Source organism: Homalodisca vitripennis, chromosome 1 (assembly GCF_021130785.1).
Source record: "Homalodisca vitripennis isolate AUS2020 chromosome 1, UT_GWSS_2.1, whole genome shotgun sequence".
In the NCBI taxonomy this organism is placed as follows: domain Eukaryota; kingdom Metazoa; phylum Arthropoda; class Insecta; order Hemiptera; family Cicadellidae; genus Homalodisca; species Homalodisca vitripennis.
Window position 1 is genome coordinate 117,168,451 of NC_060207.1, and position 27,062 is coordinate 117,195,512.

General features: G+C 33.5%; 1 protein-coding gene across 7 annotated transcripts in view; it reads right to left on the reverse strand.

Moving 5' to 3' along the window:
• LOC124370141 (protein EFR3 homolog cmp44E) overlaps positions 1-27,062 on the reverse strand; it is a 78,438-nt gene extending 51,376 nt beyond the window's left edge. For 2 of the 7 annotated variants that reach the window (XM_046828435.1, XM_046828439.1), the window contains exon 1: positions 22,592-22,982. In XM_046828435.1, coding sequence (XP_046684391.1) covers positions 22,592-22,679 — 88 coding nt within the window. In that variant the 5' untranslated portion in view covers positions 22,680-22,982. Of the gene's footprint in view, positions 1-15,092; positions 15,232-22,591; positions 22,992-26,544 lie in introns of those variants that run through there. The other 5 variants (XM_046828457.1, XM_046828444.1, XM_046828451.1 and 2 more) reach the window with 5 other exon arrangements.

Sequence of the window (27,062 nt, forward strand, 5' to 3'; positions counted from 1 at the left end):
TATTATTTGGTCAGGAAACTTTCACCAGCAGGAAAGTTTTTCTGAATGAACTGAAGTTAATTTTAGATTTAACTTTTTTCAGATACATAGTTTAGGTTAGCCGTAACTTAGTCTGAAGTGGAATGTATCACCGACACCGCTGCCCTACAGTTTATGGATCATTCACGTAAATGCAACACGGCAATACCATTTTAAAGTTTAACATTGAATCACTTTGCAATAGTTTATTTCTGAAAAAAAAAAACACTTTAGGCCATAGTGGTGATCTGTGATTAACTAAAAGTTTTAAACTTTAATGAAATTATGTTGAATTTCATTGTATTATATTTGAATAGAAAGTGTTTTGGGGTGTATTGTTTATAAACTAATTTTATGACAGATGAATGAATACGAAACACTGTTGTTTAAAAATCCTGTCTATGTAAAACTTAATTATTAATTATGTGGCATGACAATAAATTATTTTTTTACCATTTCTACGAATACACTATACATAGAGGCATTGGTTATATATGGATTAAACCGTATTACACTGTAGCATTTAATTCAAAATTCGAATACTACCTTAGCAATACATTGTATATTAGGCTAATTGACTTTCTGACAGATAAGAAATAAAATGTCGTAAATCTATTAGTGATTAAAAATCGTAAAATTACTAAACGTCCATCAGTTTTATAAAATTCATGGGCGGTTCTTCGAACAACACATTTATCAAAGTCGTCTAGTTCTACCATTTTCTTTTTTCTTTTGTATTTTTTAGGGGTAGTGAACGAACAATCCCCTTTAGGGGAATAATCCATAATCTTTTTTTTTCACGGCGAATCTCCTTAATCAGTGTCTTTGAAACACCACAAGCCGCGGCAGTTGTTTCTAAACATTTATTTATAGGGATTCGTTCATCATTAGGTAGTTGTAATAAAACTTGTAATATAACCTTAATAACAAGGATAATATAATTTGTAACGCCCTTCAACTACCAAAATTCACTAACCTCACTACTAACTAAACTAATGAATTGTGTATAACACACTTAAACCACTTGTCCACTTGTAACAACAGTGAATACTCGACTGTGAGGGAGAACAGGGACAATAAATATTCAGACTGCAGCGCGTCCGTCAAACATTGGCGGATGTCTGCAGAACAGTTGTTATATCGGGCAATCCACCCGTCCCCCGCCATAGTCCGCTCGGTTGACTCGGAGCCGAACCTTCAGCGCGCGTACTGTACACTAAAACGAGACCATATTAATCAAATGGACAGTTGCACCAACTCCCAATACAAAAAAAGAAAATCCGTCGATATAATAATATATGATTTGTTTATGTAAACAATTGTTACAATGTAAAATTGAAGGTTTTAAAGAAAGCGGCTAGCAATAATACAAAATAATTTACGATGAATCCGTAGTGTAACTTGGGAATAAGTTGATAGTTTGGAAGGAAGCTTGCGTTCGGAACAGTGGCGTAGCGAAGGGGGGGGGGTCCAGGGGGTCCGGACCCCCCCCGAAATTTTAAGACATATTAAAAAATAAAGCATGGGGCAGGAAAAAAAGGACAGTTATCATTACTCTTGTCTACAAACATTAAATTGATTGATTTCACTGACTGAAGTGACCGTTGTTAAAAATATTACTGTCCTTTCGTTTAAATCATAAAGTATCAAACGATACTTTTGGGCTCGGCCTTTCGAATAGTGTAGTGTAATCACGGTATTTCTATAGGGCGCAGTCACGTGACGTCGCAAAGTAACCTGAACCGTAACACGGCGAACAGTTTAAATTAGCGACCACTTCGTTCGTGGGGACGTAAAGTGCTGCTTAGAATTAAGTTACGACGTTCATTTTAGGTGTCATTAAACTGTAAACGTGTATATAATTATCGAAAAAAATCACTTTCGGTCGGATAATACACTTGAAAAACTCTACTGATTAGAACTTCAACTAATTTGGACTTCAATGTTTGAGGTGAACGTTGGGTTTTCGATTGAGTTAGGACGACGATTTTTGTTATCATTAAACTGTACACCGTAGGCCTACCTATATAATTATCGAGAAAAAAAAAATCACTTCCGGTCGGTAAATACCGAAGAAAAGCTCTCTACAGATTCAAGTTTTGACGATTTTGGATTTCATTGGTTGAGTGGTTGAGGTAAAAGTGGTACTTAGGATTATGTTAGGACGGTGATTTTAGGTATTAATTCAACGCCGACTAATACATATATAAATATCGAGAAAAAAAACAATTAAATCACTTTAAATTTGCGACTTTTTTCCTATGGAGTCCCACAGGGATCTATACTTGGACCAGTCTTGTTCCTTGTGTACGTCAGCAGGCTGAACTCATCGCTCCTGAGAGGGAAATGGTCCAGTATGTTGACGCTGCATTAAAGCTCCAACAAAACATGAATTAGAAATCATTTTCTTTTTAGAACTGAATTCATGTATTCAGTTTTTTTTTTAAATTAAATCTGAGGACCAATAACTCCAAATCGAATGCACTAAATTTCTGTTTGCGGTAAAGAGAGAGATTGAGGATCGCGCTGCTGTGATGGCGGACGATGTCCTCGTAGAGGAAACTGATTCCACCTAGTTCCTCGGAATGTACCTTGATCGAAGTCTGACTTGAGACAATCATATTGAAAGTACCTGTTCAAAGGTTTCTTCAGGCATTTATGCTACACGGAACCTTTCAAAATTTTGCTCCCGGGATGTACTAAAAATGGCCTACTTCGGCCTTGTACACCCCCATCTAACGTACGAGTTAAGGCTATGGGGCAGCTGTTCTAAATACAAATTTGAGCGAGTATTTAGAAGTCAAAAGAAAGCTGTCCGCATCATTTCAAAATTGAAATCCCGAAATTCATGCAGAGATGCCTTTAGGGAGCTGGGATTGCTAACTTTGCCCTGTCTCTACATCCTCGATGTCGCCCTGTACTGCCGATTTAAGTGCGAGTTGGTCCGGGGCAGGGACGTCCATCAATACGGGACAAGATGCAGGGACAACCTTCGGTTACATCCGCACAGAACAGCCGCATTCAAACGTTTGCCATTCGAGGTTGGTGTTAAGTTGATCAATAAACTCCCTGATGAAATCAAAAATTTGAATGAACCAACAAAATTTAAAGCTCGATTGAGACACTTTTTGGTGTCGAGGGTGTTTTATTCGGTGGAAGAGTTTATGATGAGCCGCTGGGATGAAATTTAAAGTAATTCGATCATCCTCTATTTCTGGTGGTAAATTTTAGAAGAGTTTTAAACGTATGGCTGTAAGTATGTATGAGTCTTAGGAATGAGTGTGGACTGTGTATGAACAGGTATGAATGGGGGCAATTTAAAATAGATATACATATTTCTAAATAATTTAATTTGACGATTGTATGCAATTTTTATAATTGTTGACACAATAAAAAGTATTATTATTACCTCTGGTCGGAATATACCTAGGAAAAGCTCTACTGATTCAGATTTTGACGATTTTGGATTTCACTGGTTGAGTAGTTGAGATAAAAGTGGTACTTAGAATTATGTTAGAACATTGATTTTAGGTATCAATTGAACGCCGACTAATACCTATATAATTATCAAAGAAAAATTTTAAAAATCGTTAATACACCGGAAAAACTCTACTGATAGGAAGTTCCGACTACTTTGGATTTCACTGACTGAGGTATTATTTCATTTTCCTTAGTATATTCCGATCGGAAGTGATTATTTTTTTTCTCGATAATTATATATATTTATTAGTCAGCGTTGAATTAATCTCTAAAATCAATGTCCTAACATAATTATAAGTACTACTTTTACCTCAACCACTCAACCAGTGAAATCCAAAATCGTCAAAACGAATCAGTAGAGAGCTTTTCTTCGGTATTTACCGACCGGAAGTGATTTTTTTCTCGATAATTATATAGGTAGTCGAGTACAGTTTAATGATAACAAAAACTCGTCGTCCTAACTCAATCAAAAATACCACGTTTACCTCAATAACCGAAGTCCGAAGTAGTTGAAGTTCTAATCATTAGAGGTTTTCAGGTGTATTTTATTTCCGACCGAAAGTGATTTTTCCGATAATTATATGCTCGTCTACAGTGTAATGATACAAAAAATCGTCATTATAAATCATTCATAAATACCTCAATCAATGAAATCCAAAGTGCCCGAACTTCTAATCAGTAGAGTTTTTCCGGTGCATTTTCCGACCGTTAGTTTGATCTGTACCCGAGCAACGCTCAAAAATCGCCCTTCTTTTCTAAAGGGTTTTCGGCCGTCAGTGGCCCAATATCCCGAAGGGGTATTTCATTTTCTTCACAAAATATATTTGAGTCAATTATACGCTTGAGTGAAGCTCTGTTTTGTTCTTTTTCTTTCTTATCCAGTGAATCCAACATCACTTTGGTGCCTTCTACTCGGCCAGAATCGAACTTCGTAAAGTTTCTGTAGCTATACAAGAAAATTTGTGGTACTAGAGTTGCTGTGAGAGTTTAATTTGCCTATTACATCTTTCCACTTTCTATAAGGCGTAGTTACTAAAGCTCCATATTTTTGGTATTTACCTTTTACCAGTGAATTCATTGGCAAATAACACACAAAACGTCCACCGGATCCCCCGGTTTCGGACCCCCCCCCCCGAACGAAATTTCTGGCTACGCTACTGGTTCGGAAGATCTTTGCGGAATAAGATAGGCTACTAGTTCCAATGTTTTTGTTTATACGTTTAATAAATTAAACAAATTATAATTGTCAAAATTTAATGTGGATTTTTTAATAATGGACTAATCACATTTTAAATGGTTTATTAAGGACATATACTAACAAGGACAATAGAAATGTAACGTCTGAAAACATAACATTCATAAATAATTACCATATTCATAAACATTCGAACACAAGGCAGAACGAAGATATGTTTAAATATACATAATATGACTAGTTTCGTAGATGGCTTTACAATTTAAAGCTCTTACAATAACAAAATAACATAATACAGTATAGTTAATACTGTACCAGTTTAATTTTAACAAACTTTTAAAACTTCTTCTCTTCCAGGTATTAACCTAAAATAGTTCTACAAATTATGTTATATAATATAAATTATGAATATAAATCATATTACATTATTCAGTCTGCAACTGAAATAATTTCATTCCTGACTTTGAGTTTGCAAATAATTCAACAACGTCATCAAATTTCAGACTTTTGTCATTTCAGACTCTATGGTCAAAACTACTAAGTTACATTCATCATACGGGACTCAGTCATTGTATATCGTGGGTACTTTTTATTCTTTTAAATCTGTATTTAAAAGAATAAAAACGGCCTTCCGGAGAACAGTTTGAATCAGAGATAATCTTGTAAAGTCTGATATCGTATTTCAGGGTGGATTTTGACCGCTCTTGTTCTTTCAGTTCTTTTGAAAAGCACAGGATCCGATAATGTGATTTTGTTAATATTTGTCGTTTTAAATTTAACAAAAAAATCACACGTGGATAATTTCCACCCCTAAAAATTTGACGTCCTGGATTGTATTTCTTCAGCCCCCCTCCTAAATCCGCCACTAGTTACTGATAATAAAGTTCAGTTGTTTTTCAGTAGATATAAGGAGATTGATTGAGTCTCTTGATAGTTCGAATAAGTTGCGGTTTCCACTTAAATTAATGGAACTTGTTGGCGCCAATTGGGTCAATCTTTGTCCATTGTATTGGCAGTACGTATTAGTCAACTATTATCCTTATACAAAGTTGAATAAAATGATATGATATATTATGTATATTCTCAAATTTCTGATTTGGTTAAACGTATTATCTTGTAAACACGTATCCACCACGCTACTTAACAATGTTATTAACGCATGCCCGAAAATTGTTTAAAGTACATTGTAGTTAAGTAAAAACACTAGCTATAACAATGAAAAATTAAAGTACTTCCTATTTCTTATATTAAAAGACGGTATTGCACACTGATGTTTACGTATCATGTAGCTGAAAAATATTACCAACGCCACAGTTTTATTCCAAGGTAATTTCTGTGCCTCAGCAAATACAAAGAAAATCAGAATGGATTTCTTTATAGGATTGATGATGATATTCCAAAAATATTACTTCATAATAGCGAGCTCATCATTACCCAAACACACTACGCCATAACTTTTAAGCCATGATTAATTTGTAAATATGTTTACGCCTTTATAAGATGTGATTAGCCAATCTTAATCTGTGTTATAAAAAATATTTTACAAAATCGTACGTGATACGAACATAATTTCCATGATTGGTACTGCAGGACATTAGTACTACAAATTCTACTCGGTATTCTAACAAAGTATTAGATAAATATCATAGTTTAAATTTAACAGAACGTAAACCTTTGCAACGCAAATCTTACGAATAATAATAATAAAATACGAGCAATACATTCTCTTACTAAAGGTAAATTTCATAATATATCAATAAATAATATTCACATTACTTAAACATGTGTTACATGAAAATACAGTCACTAGGTTTTAATATTAACAGTTTTAACTAGCGGTATTACGTCTGAGAGTTTAGTTTTCCACAATTTTATTTTAATGCTAGTGGAAAGATGTGTACTTCATATAATACCTGGTTTGGAATGGGCCTTCAAACGTATTATTTATTCATCTCTGGGTGTAACGAACTCAAAGTTTTGCATCTATATTCTACCAAGTCAGTGCTTATACCCGGGCTATAATATACACAATTTTATTCTAATCATACATATTATCAAAAATAAAAGTATCTTATTTATATACGCTCCGGTAGTCTATAGTGAGTGAGAAACACTAATGATACTAGACACATTCACAAAAAGTATCTAAATGGATACAATATGTGAAGTAAAGGGTAAACCGGGCTCTGTGCTAGCTAGTTTAAAGTTGTACATTAATCTTTGAAGACATTTCAAAATGATTCTCGTTTCTATGAGTATCGTCTTGCTTATTCCACAGAAACTTATATCTATATATATAAAAATGAATGTTTGTATGTTTGTCCTTTATGGAATCGTGAACTATTGGACCGATCATGATGAAAATTTGTACGTATATGTATTTTTCCACGGAGAAGGTTTATAAGCTATGCCCATCCCTTTCCCGATTCAGGATTCCGCCCCACTGGTTACAGAAATACCCATAAGAAATGCATTGCAGCAAACATATGTTAACGTCTTTTCAAATTTTTAATCAGCTGTTCTTTGTAAACATATATTACACTTATAGTTTTAAAGCATAGAGTAAGCTTAAGAGAAACGACAAATTTTGTTTAAACTGTTTTTGCAATCACTGTTAAACATAGACTTTACTATCCAGATAATACAATTCAAATTTGACGTAAAAATTCACCTTTAACTGCAATATTTATTTAATATAAACCATGCTCATGCTTGATCAGAAGAGTAATGCAGATATCATAATTAATATCTTACGTTGGCTACAAATATAAAGAATGTTATAAAATCAACCTTAGTTGTTTTTTTTGACAGAAGTATGGTTCTCAAAACTCCGTGTGTACATATTCTCTCGATCGAGACAACAAAGCAAGCTCAATCGTGGCATCGGAGATATAACTAATTTAATCTAAAATTTATTATAGTAAAAAAAAAAAATTTACTAAGTAATATAAGGACTTCGGTTCTTAAGATTTGCGTGCGAAGCCGTGGGTAACAGCTAGATAGAGGCAGGAATATGGTACATACCTTCATAATACGCCCAAGAGGCTCACGATGGAACGACTATCAATTATCTCAGCAATGTTTAGAATGTGATAGAAAAAGAATAAGTGAATATAGTGTACTGTTTTCAACGGGAAATTGCGTGCGAAGCCGCGGGCAACTTTTGCAAAAAATTATTGAAATGCGCAGCAAAGCGCGCCGGGCCCGCTAGTAGAATAATAAAAGGCAGACGCGCAATTTCAATTTCGAAACTTTAAAAGCTTTAAATATCTATACGTTTACTAAAATTTACCTACACCTCCCTTCATCATAACAATACCAGAGATTTGTACACAATAACTTTAAAACCACATGCCCAATGTGTTTGAGATAAGTTATTATCATTATTTTCCACTTCTAATCATCTGCCATTAATCACTTCTAAATGAATGACTAAAAAAGGTCAGTGTTTTGGAGCTCTTGCAATGGCAAGTTAAACACGTCTTATTAGCCTACGTAGTACCAGGAATGTCTGTTAAATTGAGTTTTATTGTAATTCAAGATTTAAGAAAACATAAATGAGAATGAAGGATTTCCATAGGAATCTATGGTAAAGTATCGTAAATGTGTATATTACCTATTTTATACGTCAGAGAAATGTCGGAACATGGATAATTCCTAATATTTTTTATTCATAACATTGCATAGATTAAATTTTTCTCCGAGTCCATTGACAAATATATATATATATATATATATATATATATATATATATATATATATATATATATATATATATGCATAATACGAAATCTGTATAATTAATTTTGTTTATTAGTACATTGAGCTTTGAATTCTCCAAGTCCTACAGTACTTGGATGAATACTTTCTAAGTTTAATGGGTTATGTTCATAGAGTACAATAGTAATATTAATTTCTGTTGACAGTTTCAAGGCCATTGGAACGGAATCAAGATGCAAGATAGCAAACCTGCTCGACGCGCATCTACGAGATGGATGATACTTCGTGGCATTAGGATCAGTAATTTCAGATTGTTCGTAATGAGAAGGTCAGATCTTGAATCCAGTCAATGATATTATCTAATGCTGACTCGTGTCTCCTTTCCTGTCCTTGGTACACGCACGACGATATGTTGCTTCGTGGTATGAGGATCAGTAATTTCAGATGGTTCATAATGAGTAGGTCAGATCCTAAGTCCAGTCAATGATATTGTCTAAAGTTGACTCTCGTCTCCTTTCCTGTCCTTGGTACACGCACGACGATATGTTGCTATGTGGTATTAGGATCAGTAATTTCAGATTGTTCGTTATGAGTAGGTCAGATCTTGAACCCAGTCAATGATATTGTCTAAAGTTGACTCGTGTTCCTTTTCTTGTCCTTGGTACCGGTACGCACGACGATATGTTGCTTCGTGGTACTAGGGTCAGTAATTTCAGATGGTTCGTAATGAGTAGGTCACATCCTAAGTCCAGTCAATGATATTGTCTAAAGTTGACTCCTGTCTCCTTTCCTGTCCTTGGTACACGCACGACGATATGTTGCTATGTGGTATTAAGATCAGTAATTTCAGATGGTTCATAATGAGTAGGTCAGATCCTAAGTCCAGTCAATGATATTGTCTAAAGTTGACTCTCGTCTCCTTTCCTGTCCTTGGTACACGCACGACGATATGTTGCTATGTGGTATTAGGATCAGTAATTTCAGATTGTTCGTTATGAGTAGGTCAGATCTTGAACCCAGTCAATGATATTGTATAAAGTTGACTCGTGTTCCTTTTCTTGTCCTTGGTACCGGTACGCACGACGATATGTTGCTATGTGGTATTAGGATCAGTAATTTCAGATTGTTCGTTATGAGTAGGTCAGATCTTGAGTCCAGTCAATGATATTGTCTAAGGCTGACTCATGTCTCCTTTTTTGTCCTAGGTCACGGTACGCATAACGTGATGAGGGCCTTGTCATCAATCATTACCTTAACAAATGCAATCTTAAAAAATAACACGTGGTAGCTAGGTGCCGTATATGTCTTTTGCATGGCAAAAATTAACATACTAGATTCTCTTAATCTCACTACTCACTACACGGCCTTACGAATTTGTATAGTTCACTTCAATATTATGTAATAATAATTTTTTGTTTGCCGCAATTGATTTACCCCTTTCCCCAATATATATATATATATATATATATATATATATATATATATATATATATATATATATATATATACTAGCAGTTACCCGCGGCTTCGCACGCAATTTCCTGTTGAAAAACTGGACAATATATTCATGTATTCTTTTTCTATGACATAATAAACACTCCTGAGATAATCGATAGTCACTCAAAGTTATTCCTATCTCCTGATCCATTTTAGATTTAAGTTTAAAGAACAGTGTTTTTTGGGATCCTGAAATCATAAAGTGAAACAGTTTTTATAAGATTTGTATTTCCCTCCAACATTCCATTGAAGTTCTCCGATGATTTCAGTAACCGATGATTTAAGCCGTTTTACCCCAATGACGAAAGTGTATCGTACAACTAAAACGTTGCTGCGGTCAATATGAGTCTGTTCTGACCGTTTAAATTCACTCCCGGTCCAATCTATTTACGGTTCCACAACTGATTTATGGTGTTGCATTGACCAAAAAATGTCTCAAATGTTGGTTTCGGAAGCCAACTTAGATTAAATTTTGCTGATTAAGTGATTTTTATATTTTTACCGATCAATAAATATGTATAAGGTGTATATGCTTCTAATATAAGGGCAAGAGTGTGTTATCCCCATTTGCTTTCATAACTTCAGTAAAAATGCCATACACAATGTTAAAGGAGTTAACCAGATTAGATTACTTTATGTGCAAACATTCACAGCTTATATAGCATTTGCATTGCATTAGATAGATGGATTAACGATCATTTGCGCAATCTAAATTTAAAATTAAATAACTTCGCCTTTGCAATCTGCATTACACTACTGATCAAGAACTTTACAATAATTTAATATTTACTAAAATTTAAATTTAAACAAATGTTTCTGTCTCTTTGATGAACTTCAGCTGAAAGTGTTAACAGCTGTTAAGTATCAGTCCAATTTATATTACATGTCGTAGCGCAACCTGCCGGATCCAATCTAAAACACTCCAACATCCATAAAAATTTATAAATGGAAAATTAACAAAAATAAACAAATTGTAAATCTAAACCATTCTCGAATTCCATTGAAAATACACACACAATTTCATCAAAATCGGTCCAGTCGTTTAGGAGGAGTTCAGTCACATACACACAAACACAAGAAATATATATAAAGATATATATATATATATATATATATATATATATATATATATATATATATATGTATAAAGTAAAATGTTTTTAACCCTCTGAACTCCAGAAGGCCATATGCAGAATGAGATTTATAAGTTTAATAATGTTGACTGTTTTAATAAGTTATAATTGATTAAATATCTTTTAATTGTAAATTTTATTTAATATTTCATGCGTCTCATATTTTACATTTGTTTTTAAATTAAATATACTATTTTTTAAGTCATACAAAAGGACGGTTGACAGTCAGATACAAATATATAGTCTTCAGGATACTGGAAGGCACCTATAGTCGAATAGATATAACTTCCGAATTGGAAGGGTGTGGAGGGGCAGCGAGCAGTGGGGAGACTGATGCCGCGGTGTTGCCACGTTGGTGCGGGCACTGCCGTGAGCGGTCACTTTCTCACCGAACACTGAGAAGAGAACATGAGACGGTGCGCGCCAGCGTACTTACCAACAAACAACGCGTCAGTGTGTGTTGTCTTTTGATTGTTTATACTAGTAATCAGAAACGAAATTTCTCTAATTTAACACAAATATGTGCGATATTAATATGTTACCATTATACTATATAATAATCTACAACTACTAAATAATTCGGACATCATGAAGGACAAATAATTTGGGTACTCTGAAAACCTAACATTGCATTCACAACACAAATATATTTATTTCGGGGGCTGTCAAAATACTTCAAACACCGTCAGCATACATTTTGTTGACGTATATTTCCTGTGTTCCTTAATCAGTTTGCACTCTATATTTGTCAGCAAAATCTTCCAGGTTACTAGTTTCACTGTCACTGTCATCTCTATTCACGTGAATTATCATTTCCTCTACTGCTGTTTCAATGAGACCTTCTTGTGCCCACGCTTCTAAAATAGATTTTTTGTGTGCTTTACGATATCCGTCCATTCTACGGTTGTAACTTGTTGAAGTCCTTCTTCGGTTAACCTACTAACTTCAGTCATGTTAAATGTTTTATTGTTCCGAGCAACGTGTCCCTTAACTTGTGCCCAAACCATCTCTATTGCATTGAAATGGCAATGGTAAGGTGGCAGTCTGACAGTTTTATGTCCTTGGGCTTTAGCCATCTCATCTATAATATACTTGGGGACCGGTGCGCGGTGGTTTATTCATTTCACATATTTCTAACAACTCGGCTTTTGTAAAATCTTCTGCAAATTGTATGTTATGCTCGCGAAGCCACGCCTGAATTTCCGCTTTTTTGTTACGTTGCGTTGGGGCCTTATCTAAAACCTTGGAGTGGTATGGGGCGTTGTCCATAGCAATAACCGATGGAGCAGAAAGGTTAGGTAGAAGTGATTCTCTGAACCATTTTGAAAAAGTGTCATGGTTCATTTCTTCATGGTAGTCTGTGGTTTGCTTTGAAGCAAATAACAAGCAATAATTAGGAACAAACCCTCCAGATGTACCAGCGTGCAGTAAAATAAGCCTACCGCTTTTGCCAATATGCCTTTTCCGATGTGGCAACAGTGCCTGTTGCTACGGCAACCGCGCCATACGCTCCTCGCTCCTATTGGTCAGGTAGCCAACCAGGCAGTTCTCCCTCTCACTCCAACGTCAGAACGCCCCGCCCCGCCGATTCGGAAGTTATATCTATTCGACTATAATGCTAATTATAAATATTAAATTTCGCAATATGGCGAAAATTGCTATTCAAATTTTCAGATTTCCTTGGTTTTGTTGTGACATTTTTATATCTGTGAAGGTTTTAAGAATTGGATGTCCGAATTTTGTAAAAGGAATGGTTACATATCAATTCTTCATATAGCGACATAGGAAAGTACGAGTGTTTTAGAAAGTGACCGTACAAAGTTTGGAGAATTATTCGATCATATAGAATCTTTATACGTGAATATATTTACATGCATGATTTCTAATTGAATCAATTTCACGTTGTTAGAATTCATTTAATATGCTTATAGGAAGTTTTTTATGGTTTCAGGATGTTTTCTACATTTAGTTTGACGTGTATAATATTCCAACCAGTGAAGTGGCCATACTATCAGTGTACAAATTAACCTTCTAAACTAATAATCCATCTTCAGTTATATATTTCAAGGTGATAGCCGTGCAGGAATCTACCTTTCTTCTTACTGCATAGGTAGGTAGGTACATTTGTACATTCTGTGAAAAACTACCATACAATACTTAAGCTTCGTGGCTTATGTGGTTTTCAATACAAATACAAAATTGTGAAAAATTAATCATGGCAAAATAGAAAATTGTGAAAAAATATATTAAAAGTTTAATTTAAAAAATGTTAGGAATTTACCATTTTATTAAAACATCGAAATACCTGGAATTAACCCAAGACCTAATTGGGAATAACTATGGAGACAAGTTTCATGAAAATCTTTGTTAAGTATGTGACATACAGACCATAACTACAGATATCAAATCATACAATTTAAATCGCTAGTAAAAAGTTTTTTTTAATCAGCCTTGTTGCATTAATTTACAACCGTATATGTTTGTTTTACTAAAAAAAAACCCATTACATACATTTCAGCTTCATCTGTTCTAAATTTTTAGATCCGACAATGAAAATCAAGTCATAAAGTTGACTTTTTGTATTTTTTTAGAATTGAGCTTTTCTATTAGTTACAAGCGTCTTTTTTAATAAGAGAAAACTTCATTACTCACAATGTTTTGCCTTGCATTACAGTATGAATTTATAATTGGTTTTTGGATTTTTTTATAAAATTTTAATTTTTATATTTGCTTTGAGATTATTGTAGTCGGTAAAACCATGTATACGATGCGAGTGTTCACAGAAGAATTTTTGATTAAAATATTGCTGTTAATGAATCACAATAATTACTTCAATGACAAATACCTTTTAGACTTATTATACAGCATAAGAGGAACCACCCTGCCATAAGTATTGTCGTTTTCAGTATTCTGTGATCACTACATGAGTGAGTGTGTAGTACTCTGTACACGTGTATACAGATAAGTAAATCCCAGCAAACGCAATACAATAAACTAGCAGTAATTTTCATTTTTATATGTAGTGGGAAGAGTTCCACAATTAGTTTTACGTTAACCTATTCTAATGTTAAAATTCCTTTCCTTAAATGCACGATACGTTACATAAACGTAAAATTCATTCGGCGGCATTTGCTACTATGACATTTGGGAAATGTAGATGAAGTAAATATTTCTTGATTCTAAACTGATTTACTGGTTACAATAAAAGGAAACGTTAAATTGTGATACATGTGCGTTTCATATTCCGATTTTTGTATGGTCATTTAAATACAGTCTTCTAATTCTCAATACCAGACTAAGAAGTACTTAGGCCTACTGCATAATTTGGGTGCGTTTGCTGGGTTGGTTCTCTAAACCTCAGGACAGAAAGAGGTAACTTTGTAAACATATATGTACAGGTAAATACTGCAGTACAGAAAATACTTATGTTGTAAGAAGTTTATAACATAAAAAGGTATAGCATAAAGTAAGGGGTAAAGATATAAGGTATATGATAAAAAGTTTTAAAATGAGAATATCTCGAAAACTTTATCTCACAATTCACTTGGTCCTAAGTGTTTCTTAGAGTGAAATAAATATTTACTAATTTAACTAATTGCTCTAGATTTCATTCGCTAAGATTTGTAAGGATCTGGATTCTTTGGGCACAAACATTCTAAATTGTCCTTATTCCAAAGAAGTAATTCTCCATTTCTTAGTGTCCGATGATGATGATGATGATGATGATGATAATACTAATAATAATAGCCTAGTAGACAATTTATATGTTTAAATAGTTACACAATATTTACATTGTATTTTATAAAAGATAATTACAGCTTTTAAATGTTACTAAATACATTTTAAATTCAATAGATTGTATTTTTTAAATTAGAATAATGTTTGAAATATAAGCAAGCCTATTTCGTTTATGGTTTTAAATAGCACAACATTTAATAAACACTGCGTACTTAAATGGAGCATGCCCATGAAATACACACTCTTTTTTAAACTATTTTTAGTTACAGATGAAAGAATATTGACCGGCCAATGAGAAAAGTACAACTTACGTTCCAGCTGATCCAAGATCCACAGTGCGCAAGTACGCATGTCTCGTGAAGTGTCGCACGTATAAGATAAGAAGACGCGGTGTATCTACGTCAATTCAGTTGAGGAGATATCAGTCTACCAGTTGTAGAACAAAGTACGTAACCTTCAAGATAACGGCAACGGCAATATAATAAATAAACAAACAGGCGTGAGACATCTACGCCGCCAAGAAAAGGTATTGCGGTAGGCTACTAAAAACTTTGGTTATGAATTAATGGCGACTGAGAATGTCCCTTTATTTGCATCGGACTGAATATTGATGGTGGCATGACAGTATAATTGATTAGGAAGACTAAGTTTGCCGATTTGCGTTTGAAATTAAACTGTTCATCCTCACAAACAATCCTGCTGGACCAGTCGTGACGTCAATGTAAGTACGTGGTGGGAGCAGTACGTTTAAAAAGGGTAGGCCTAATCTTTGAAAAGAGCAGGGGTTAAATATAATAAATCTATCAAAATAATGTATGGCACATGTTCTCCATTTAATGTACAAAGTATTTAATCGTTTTCACACTCTCACAGTTCTGCAAATCTAGTAAACGTCGACTGAGTCCAAAATTTGCATTATTGCATAAAATGATCTGAAATTTTGGTTTATAAAATAATAAAAAATAAAACTGCATTTCTCTCGACTCAGACTAAATACAATATGGTTTGATGAGTCATACTTTTAGTGTGCCACCAATAGGACATTGATCAAGGACAGATAAAACATCTCATAAAGTATAAGGAGGTTAACAGAAGAGACAGCTACACACCTTCACCCTGTCAGTACTGTGTTTGAAAGACTATAGTTTTGGCTATAAGAATTAGAATTTTCATACATTTAACTTTGAAAGTTATATAAAATGACAAAGTAGACGCAAGATTTGGCAAATACAGACAAATGTCTGATATGCTTATACTGAGTTAGTGTATAAAAGAATTGGAGCCTAGAGACTTAAACTGCGTTCTTTTAATCATAACAACGTTAAACGCCCAAGGTGAGAGACTTCCGTTCGCCCCAAACAGGACAACATCCTGAATCAGAAAGCAACTCCAAATGTACCGAATGTGACCATTTTTAATTTCAATACAGAGCTGAAGTTTCACATCATATTCATTCCTTTAACTCGTTTGAAAGTTATCACGTATACAGACGGCCACACGCAACCACAGCAATCTTATTTCGTTATGAACTGGTGAGATTACGGTAAACGCTAATATTTCAAGTAAGAGCTAAGAATTTTGACTTTATTGTAAAGATAATGTTAACGATCTTAAAATTAGACGGTCTTAAACCTTAAACCTAGATACAGTTCTTAACGATTTCTTCAACTTTGTATCAATAACAGAATACGAAATCCTAATATTGTATTACAGCGAAGTTAAGTTGCATATACACTGTATTCTCGTATAAAGTGTTAAGCATGCGTCCTACCATACAACCTGTGTTGACATCAAATGTGGAAAGTTAACTTTTCTACTTTTAGAGGATAGAATTTATAAACAGGGGTCATTAATGCCATTCCGGATGTGATATGGATAACAACCGTTCACACAGCATTTTTGTCAAAGTTTCTTAAACATTAGAAAGTTTCAATAAAGCGGAAATAAGTCATACTCTTGTAACTCTTATCATGCTGAACAACCAATTCTGCTCTTAAGAAGTTTTATTATTGTTACTAACATATAAATTATTTTTTAAACTCAAAACTAATCCGCTTACTAACACTTATGGAGTTAACAAAAAGAAAACACATGTAAATATTTTTAAAGCAGTTTCGAATGAAGGTATAAACTAGAGTTGTGATATTAGGCTGTATTTTCGTTTAGTAACTGTCTAGATTACATTTTTGCCTACTATGTGCACCTTAAATTGATGAATTGTGAATTTATTTAAAGATAAGCATAATTGCTGAGTACACTAATCCGATGAGTTTTCCAGACCATAGTAATAGACATACTATAAACAACGGATTAATATATAATCTGTTAGGTACTAAACGAACGAATTAATAAAGATAGAACAATTATATCGCTGTTTTAACATTGCGTATATTATGGATTGCAGTTATGGGTATACATTTATTTTATCTAATACGGTTATAGTTACTGTCGCAATTAAGAGAACTCGAGCATTTATTACTTACTAAGTAATTTTAAGTAGGTAGTATATTTTTGCAGTATGGCATCCTGCTGTGTTAAAACAGACATTGAGTGAAAGGCCGATACAAGTCCTAGTCTGTTCCTTAGTAAACTCACGGAGCCTGGCCAGTGTCACACTGCTACACAGATACATTTTACAGAAAAACACACCAGAAAAAAATATGCTAATCCACATTCACAAATATCAGTTTTCTAGGCTGATGAAATTTTCTTATCAGTTATTACTACGCCTCATAGTATAGCATAGTATATACTCGTATACGCCTCGACAAAAACAACGTAGCGTGTAGGCTTGCCTAAAACACCACAATACCGATACTTGACTATTCAGTCAATAAACGACGAAATATTATCGATGGCCAAGATGATGTTTTATGAATTTGCTAATAGTGTTGTAAATCGTGGTTGAAATCGTACCTAGAAGATAGAAGCACAGATTATTAAAGTTCAGAGCTAGGAATACTGTCATGTTTAAAATGTTAGGAATACCTCAGGGAAGTTGTCTTAGCCCTTTACTCTTCAACCTGTTCATCTGTTTTTCTTGCGTATAAATTTGCATAGTATGTTAGTGTATGAATTATTCGCAGTTGTACGTGTGTCATTACTCTTGTAATGTTAATGAGATGAATACTACAATGGAGTATCAGCCAATGGTCAGGCGTAGGCTACAAATAATGAGGGAAAGCGCAATGTACCTTGCCTCGCACTGTATGGCCACATGGAGAACGGTGATAGTTACCGACATGCTTGCGTCAATGCCTTGGCTGTGTGCGATAGTGAAGACTTTCATTGTCATACTGGTGAAACAAACTCACATTCACCGATGATATGACATATGTTGTCAGCGCACGGTTGCCAGACTGAGGTTTAGAGGTATGTTTCTTGTACCAGCAATGCTATTATAAGAGAGTATTTTCTACGGATTGTGTTATTTTTATCACGCATGCGGTAATAATGTATCAAAGAAACACGCTTGTTAAATTCATGAACTCCAACATGTTTATGACACCGAATGAAAACTATTCTATCATGTCTCCCTATCGCTGCTAGTCTTGTACAAATGGAAACTGTATGTGGCTGTAAACCTGATTGTCACTCAAAAGGTTCTTTCATACAGGAAGCCACAGTACTTAAGCAAGGGCTCTCGTACCGCAGAATGGCCTCGCGGTACAGGAGTTACCATCTCAAGCACTTGCTCTACTTTCGAAACTAAAGCTGATATTGAAGGAAATTTCTTATCTACGTTTTAGTGAGATCTAAAACGTAAAAATAAATACCGTACTAAAAATATAATTTAGTATTATAATTAACGAATATTTAAAATACACATAGTATACAATATTAATAAACTAAAATAACTCAAGGACTGTACCCATTATTAGTTATGATATGTCATAGCATTAACAGATTAATGGATTCAAATTACGGCTTCCTAAAATCTGTAAACGCAACTATCTTTAAAAACGACATATAATAAAAATGTCACATTCAATACATTTTAGTTAGACAATTGAATTATAGACCCAACGCTACCAAATTTGAAAAAATCGGTTGATAAATTAGGGAAATAATACCCTTTTAAATAACTGAGTACTAAATAATATGCATTGTCATTATGTGACAGCTGTTTTTGAGTTACAAAAATCAGCTGTTTTATTTTTAGCTATTCTTATCAGTTGATTACTACAGCGTGTCATTGTAAACTGTGGTCATAATATCCTTACATGTTCTTACATGCAGCAGTAGGGTCCTTTTGATTAAAACATAAGAAAATAAAAAAGGTTATAATCTACAAAAATAATAACTTTATTTAAAAAAGACTGCTTAGGTTATTTGTTAAAACTAAATACAAACTCGAATTTTGGGCTAACTATTCTGACACGGTTCAATATGTGCAATAAAACTAGCTGTAGGAACATTGTACATAATCATAAATGAATGGTGCGATTCCGAACATGGTTTAAAGAAAACCCGAATTACTTACAGTTAATGTTGTTTATTCTTCTAATTTTTCCTCTCAAGCAGCTTTTTACATGATTAATACATTTTAAAATGTGCGCCCGTAGACGCTCCACAAATTTCCCAACGATACTCAACTTCTCTCCAGACATTCGTTAAAATTTCCTTTGTTATGGTTGTCATTGTTTCATTAATCCTGTGTTTTAAATGGTTCAGGTCGCAGTTTTTTGTGAATAAACAACGTTTTTTATGTACCCGCACAAGAAAAACCACAATGTGACAGGTCTGGACTCCTTAGAGGTCCTTGCCGGCCTATCCATCGATCTCATTTTTTTCGTTCAAAGCGTCCGCGACCAAAGCACTGAAGTCTGGGGGAGCACTTGTTGGAAATGAAGTTGATTAATGTTTTCGAGTTTATCTAGCTGAGGAAAGCAACAATTGATGAACATGTCAAGATACACAGCTCCAATAATGGGGTTTTTCAGCAAAGAAGAAAGGCCCTATTTTTCATCACACCACACCAAACATTAACTTTAGGCAAATCACGTTGTTTCCCAACAATTACGAGTGGGTTTCAGAGGCCCATATTCGTGAATTGTGTCTGTTAACACATCCATTCACATGGAAAGCAGCTTTGTCTGTAAAAATTATATAATCTAAAAATGATTCGTTTAAACTTATTCTGTCCAACATTTCACAGCGAAATTTTAACGGTTTCCACAATCGTTGGGGTTTTATTCCTGCAGTATCTGGATTTTATAAGCATATAATTTGAGAATACCTAATTCAACGCTTCGGTGAGGGATGGACTTCCGAGGACTTCTAATTGCCGATTGTTTAATTGGTTCAACCATTTCGTCTGGTACACCTGGACTGCCGTTGGTATCTGTTTCTTAATTAATCCAGTTTCTCCGAATTGTTTAAACCAACAATGTTGTTTTATGTTCTTTTTGTGAGGGGGATCTCTTCCAAATTCACGTAGGAACGTACGTTGACTAAAATTACGGATTTTATTATTTAGCCAATAATAAAACACACTTTAATTTATCTTTATCAGAGAACATAGTAACTCACTAAACTCATCGCAACAACAATACAAAAAATTATTTTGAGGTTAGAACAGCTTATAAACAAACTTTTGGGTTAGAGGCTTTCAGAGATACCAATATAACATCTAGAAATGTTCCTACTATCTTCTTACGAATTACTGAAACCGCGCTATTCTTTTATGATAATCCTGTATATTGTTTGATATTGGACTGAAACTGTTCATCCAGCAGCAGAAATTGGTCTACAAATAGAACTTTATTTACACAAGACTTCAAATTAATTTATAAAAGTTTTATATTACGACAGAGTACAAAATAATTTGGAATTAAATGAGTTTTTAGGTGTTAGGATAATTAGGCTACATGTGTAGATATGCCACATGTTAAAAGTGTGTATGAGTTTACTGAGTTTGTTTACAAATTTATGAATTATGTTACTTTTTCATTTCCATCATGGTTACCCATAAGACAAATGCAATAATGTTCACTAACGCTCAGTCAAATCCCATGCACTGGCGTACACCATAATTGAAATCAGTGTTCCTGAATGTGAGTAAGAAGGTTTATGCAAAAAGTCCTTTGGTCAGTTTGTTTTGGAGATATCGTGTGGACAGACATTCATACTAAATTAAGAATCTTTCTAGATCCTCGAATGATAGGCTTCACTAAAGTTCAGCCAAAATAGCATAGAAATATTCAATTACAAAATAGATGTAGCAATATGGAGTGACACTACATTTCAAATCACAGCTATTGCAAATTGATTTTACTATTGATGTTAAAATTGTAAGTAATCAGAGAACTTCTATATCTATAGTCAAAATATGTGATACACGGCTGGTAAAGCTACAATCTAATATACTATTATGCAGTTGAAGTTATGTAAACATTTTTAAGACCGAAAAAATGAAAGAATTATAATGTGTCAGGTTATTCTGCGGAGCACAAAATGTACCAAGGGGTCATATTACTTTGAGGTCGCGGGCCGAGTAAACTAGAGAACTTAAAGTGGTGAAATCAGGCATGCAAAATATGCTGTTAACAATTTCCACTGTATAATACATAAATGTTAGTAAAACTCAACTGCTTGTATCCAAATGTTTAGCTAATTTTATTTTTTTTAACGTTAAATCAGAAATTAGCTAGCTAAGGAGGACAACTTTCCAATTGCAAAAGTATGTCTCCTCCTCAAACACAGTGAGCAGGATCAATTAAATACGGGTGAAGAAACTGTAGTACGATTAGTTTATAAAGAACTATTAAGAACTACCTCACTCCCAGAGACATATTTTTCAATAAATTGTGTGAGACGTATAATTAGTAAAGATTTCACAACTTTTGTCTCATCATCCAATACAGACAGCATCTACCCAGCTGTTTTGGACAAATATATAAATACCGTACTTGAGTTTTTTTGCAATATTTTAGTTAAAGGATATGATTACGAAGAACACGTCTCTATTATGTTGGTTAAAACTTATCGCAAAATTGCCAAAATTCTAATATTAGTAGTTATTAAATTATCTGAAACATATTTAAAACTAAATCAGAGTTTAATAGTGTCACATGTGTTATATGTGTTGGCAGTAAATTTGTGCAATTGTTACTTATAGAGTAGTCTACTCTACCAGATCTCAAAATTAGATGCATTTTTGTAATAAACAATTATAATTATTCTTCACTAAAACATAATATTTTAAAAATCCTAATTTACTTGTGCACAACATTCACACAATATTCTCAATAATAGAAAAAAGGAAAACAGATTTTAAAATGTTTAAGTTATTACTTTCATCTACACATACGTATGAATGCCTCAATAAATGTCTTATCAAACATTACAATTCCCTTACCGCGAGCCACTGTTTGGGAGCAAAAATATCCTTAAAATACAAAATGGGACAAACTTACTATTTCCGAGTGAATTCAGGCCAAGGTCAACTATATTCCAAGGAACTTCAGAGCTACTACCTTACAGGGATTTGTGTAATCTTTACGTCATTATATCACGTTACATCCTTATAATGTCCTTTTCTAAATTAAATGTTTTAATTTTATCAGAATTTACTGTAACATGATGAATGTAGATTTTTATGTCACAATCAAATAAATTGTCAACATTTACTATATCCTAACAAATCTGCTACTTCTTATATTTATGCCTAATTAACTTTCATATTCTACATTAAAAGTGACACAAAGATGAAATTCTAATATGATTATAAATGATAACAAACATATATTTTTGAACTTTATTGTTATCAGGAAGATATTATTGTAGGCAGCACTTCTACTCTACTCACATCCAGGGTTCGTACATTTTTGGGCGATCTCATCGACGAATTCCGGCATTTCCAGCTGGGACTCAAAACAACACTTCATGATTGCCATTTCCGCTCGCGATAATCACTTGGTGGAAGAATATGGTCCGGGCCGGGGTCACAAGCCACCCCTGAGAAGAGGGTAGTTCTATAAATAGTCTCAAGGTCACGTCAGGTCAGCTGAGGCCGAAGTCACAGCTGATGTGTCGTGTATTGACGTCACGCGAATCAAAGACTTCCAAAGTGCAAAGTTATCCAATCGATTGGTCACAATCACACTGCTCACAGCACGGACGCCAGTCATTGAATGCCGCGTTACTGAAACACCCGAACAAAAGCCTCCCTTAAGTATTTAAGACTTTTGTTGGCTTCCACCACGGCACCACACTGATCAATACTACATCTGTGCCATCTCGATAACGGAGTCATCCGAACAGGCGTCTCTCTATGTGACAGTATTGGTGGGAGTATGAGCAAGTCTATATGCGCTTGTAAATTTGTTTGTTTTAGGATGGGATATATATTATAACAAAAGAACAATACTTCATGTGCAAAACTTAAAACTATCATATACTCTACGCAGTTGTCTAAATACAAAATTAACAGATCATAGATTAAATTTTAAATAAAAGAATGATTGCTATCAAAGTTGTAACGCTAAGCCCAATTCTTGTTATCACCAACACTTGACTCACGTGGTGTCTGTTATCGATTTCTTATCAGAACACGCACGAGGCACACCTGGCGGACAAACGTGATACTGACTGAGCCAGAGATACAGTAGAGATGGCTTGATAGTACTCTCGCACTCAACATTTATACGGACGTTGATCTTTTGTAATGCCAGAAGTAGAACTTAGTGATATTTTTATTTAATAAAATAATTTAAACGTACGCCATATTAAGTTAGTTAAATTATATAATTTTAAAACTTCCTATAATAAATACAGTTCAATTGTTTTTCTTCTAAGAGTTACGAAACGTGTTGATTTACATTCATGCGGTTTAAAGATTAAAATCTTCAACGAAAAGATCCCTCTCTCTCTCTCTCTCTCTCTCTATATATATATATATATATATATACGCCATATTAAGTTAGTTAAATTATATAATTTTAAAACTTCCTATAATAAATACAGTTCAATTGTTTTTCTTCTAAGAGTTACGAAACGTGTTGATTTACATTCATGCGGTTTAAAGATTAAAATCTTCAACGAAAAGATCCCTCTCTCTCTCTCTCTCTCTCTCTATATATATATATATATATATATATATATATATATATATATATATATATATTGCTCCCGGCGGAGCAAGTACTTTTTGTCATTCAATGTTTATTGAAATTATATATATGTATATATAATTTCGTTCTTAACAAGTTTTGCTATCCCAATATTTCAGTTAACATTTTTTATTTCTAATTCTAAAAGAAATAAAAAAATATTAAACTGTGTATTAAATGGAAAAACAGCGTTGTCAAATTTAAGAATAAGTATTATACGTCTTTGAAATAATTTGAAACCATAAAAATACTAACAGTTATTTAGACCAAAATGTAAATGACTATAAGAGTAATTTTAAAACACAAAAAGTACAAATCTAAATTATCTGTTTTATAAAAAAGAACTAAAGTTAATATATTATTAGTTTGAATTTATTTCCGTGAAAAACTATTTAAGAGATGAGAATTTTGTAGCGGTAGTTTATAAAATATAAATTTTAGTATGAATTTTTATTAAAAATGTGTTGCTATCTCAGAAATTAAGACTGAAATCATAGTAGTGTGTTTGGCTCATCCTTTTAATATCAGCATTTACGTTTTGATCATGTTGTTTTATACAGGAAGAGCCAAGAAGAACTGACACATTTTAATAAAATTTTCATTCACAAAATTTAAACTATAGTGTAAGATTTGAATATGTAGGCCTACAAATAAAAAACTTAAAAAGTTTCTAGTGTAATTTAGTAAAATACCGATATGGATACCGTGTATGGCTCTGTAGGCGTTAACTCAAAATTTATCATATCGTACACCTTTCTTGCATGAGGATGATGATTTCTTAAAAAAATATTTTTTTCAGACAATGTAAGTTTTCATATTAACGGCAACGTCAATCGTCAGTACTGTAGAATTTGGGGGTTAGAACCACCACATGAGTTTGTCGAGCTTGAAAGCAACGTTCCAAATGTCAACGGTCGGTAGGCTTCAATGCACGGTATATGTTTGGAGCCATTTTTTCTTTGCAGAGAATTCTGTAACCAGTACAATTTATGTGATACTAGCTGTTACCCGCGGCTTCAGTTTTTGTTCTAATTTTGAGTCCGTAACCTACTTTGTCAAAGCACTTCTAATTTAACATCAAGGTCCTCTATATTTTTCAAACGTAAGTGGGCACACGATCAAGTTTATATTAATTCAGTATTAATTTTTAGACGATCAAAGGTTGAGGAACTACAGAGCTATAGAGATATTTCTCAACCTATGTTTATATGACATGTTTGTTTTAAAAAATATATAATACTCGTATCACCTACAGAATTTTGTGCCACCCTTTTTTGAGAACGTTATATCATAAAACATTTATTAAATATTTCTGTATTAATGTATTTACACCATATGTATTGACATTTTTGAGATTTAAAGTAACATATGCATATATAATATTACAAATATACGGCTCTCCCATTTAAACTATAGTTGCAATTTTTAATTAACTCCATTAGAATTATTTGAACAATAGGTTACATCTACCGTTAATCGTATCTATTTGATGACTTTATAAACCGAAAACACTAGTGATAATATTAATACATTTTCATATTTTCTGCAAACGTATTCTATACGATAATTTAGCAATAAATTAATGTTTTTACATTAATGGGTTTGTATTACTTGATATTGGAAACTAATCATACACTGTTGAGGTTTATTAGTACACCTTAAGATTAATTATTTTAAAATGCCTATAATTCAATAAAACATTAAAATGGTCCACTAGAATAGATTATTTTATCTAACTTTTATGGTGCTAACCATTGTGCTATTACATACAAATTTAACTTTAATGATACTGGTGGTTAGTAAATTAAAAAAAACTAGTTTTCTTTTTTCTTTTTATTGATAGAAAGTACAGGAGTACACCAAAGAGGAGAAGGATATATTTATATTTTCTGCACAGATACTATGTATTTTTTTTACAGTAAACTTAAATGTTCTAAAACTAATACAATGATGATATTCATACCATTCTTTAAGCATAAGCACAACATTTATTATAAAGGGCATACGAGTAAATAATGAATATTATCGAAATCCACGTCAGTTTGTTAGTGGCTTGTTTGATTCAATTTTTATATTAAAGGACATCAAATATAAATTCCAATGGAAAACGTAAACTCCTAACAGTATATGAACAGAGGAGTTTTCTATAGAGAGGTAATAAATTGCTTATTGCAGTAAATATTATCCGATTTAGTATTTACATTTTTCAAACTTGTATAATATAAAAAACAAATTGAACTCTTTTTTAATTTACCACGGATTTTCCAAAAAACGATTTCCTTATACAACAATTTTTACTACAAATTTACAAACAAATCTGATTTAAATATTTGATTTATTTTCCCAAGTCCTTATTTTTAATATTTAAAGAAAAGGGAATATTGCATTGATCGAATAAAGCATTCGTATAACTACTGATAATAAATTATTAACTGACCATTAATTATCTTAATCTAGGAAGGAAGTAACATAGCTTGTTTTAACTAAGTCAAACAATATTATTCTATATTAGGATAGGGTGAATAAGTTATATTTAAATGTATCACAGAAGGAAGGATGAGATTTAGAGAGGAAAGAAATGGTAGAATCCAACATACTGATCTTTCGTCATTCACCCAAGTATCACGTGAAGTATGGGTGGACGGATTACCTGGCCCTGTAGCCTCTGCAGCTCTGGCAGTCATCTAGTTCCATTTACTAAAGTTTATATAGTTGCCTCGGAGAACTTTAATGGTATTTCGTCTGATCTTCCTGTACTTGAAACTCATCCACAATTCTATGCTGTGAGACGCTCATTTTATCTCCTGTTAATCGTGCACGACAAAAATATGATGACATCAGCTTTAACACTGCACTACTTCTGAAAAAGACCTAAACTCAATGATCAGCTTTCTGGGTATTTGGCCACCTTCTTTGCGTGCGAACCACTCAGGTTCCCCACCGCTTGGCTACTTTTGTGGCAAAAACATAAAGGGCGTTGCGTCTTTTGCGGACGACATCGGGTTTACGGCGCCCTGATACCTCTCTACGGTGTCGAACAACTGCGCGACTTTAGTCGATTCATCGACCGGTAACTACTAATATCCTCTGATCCCCTGAAACGTGCAATGATTTCAACAATCAGTCAGTGTATGTAGGCCTCCAGTCCTGGAACCGATATAAATGACT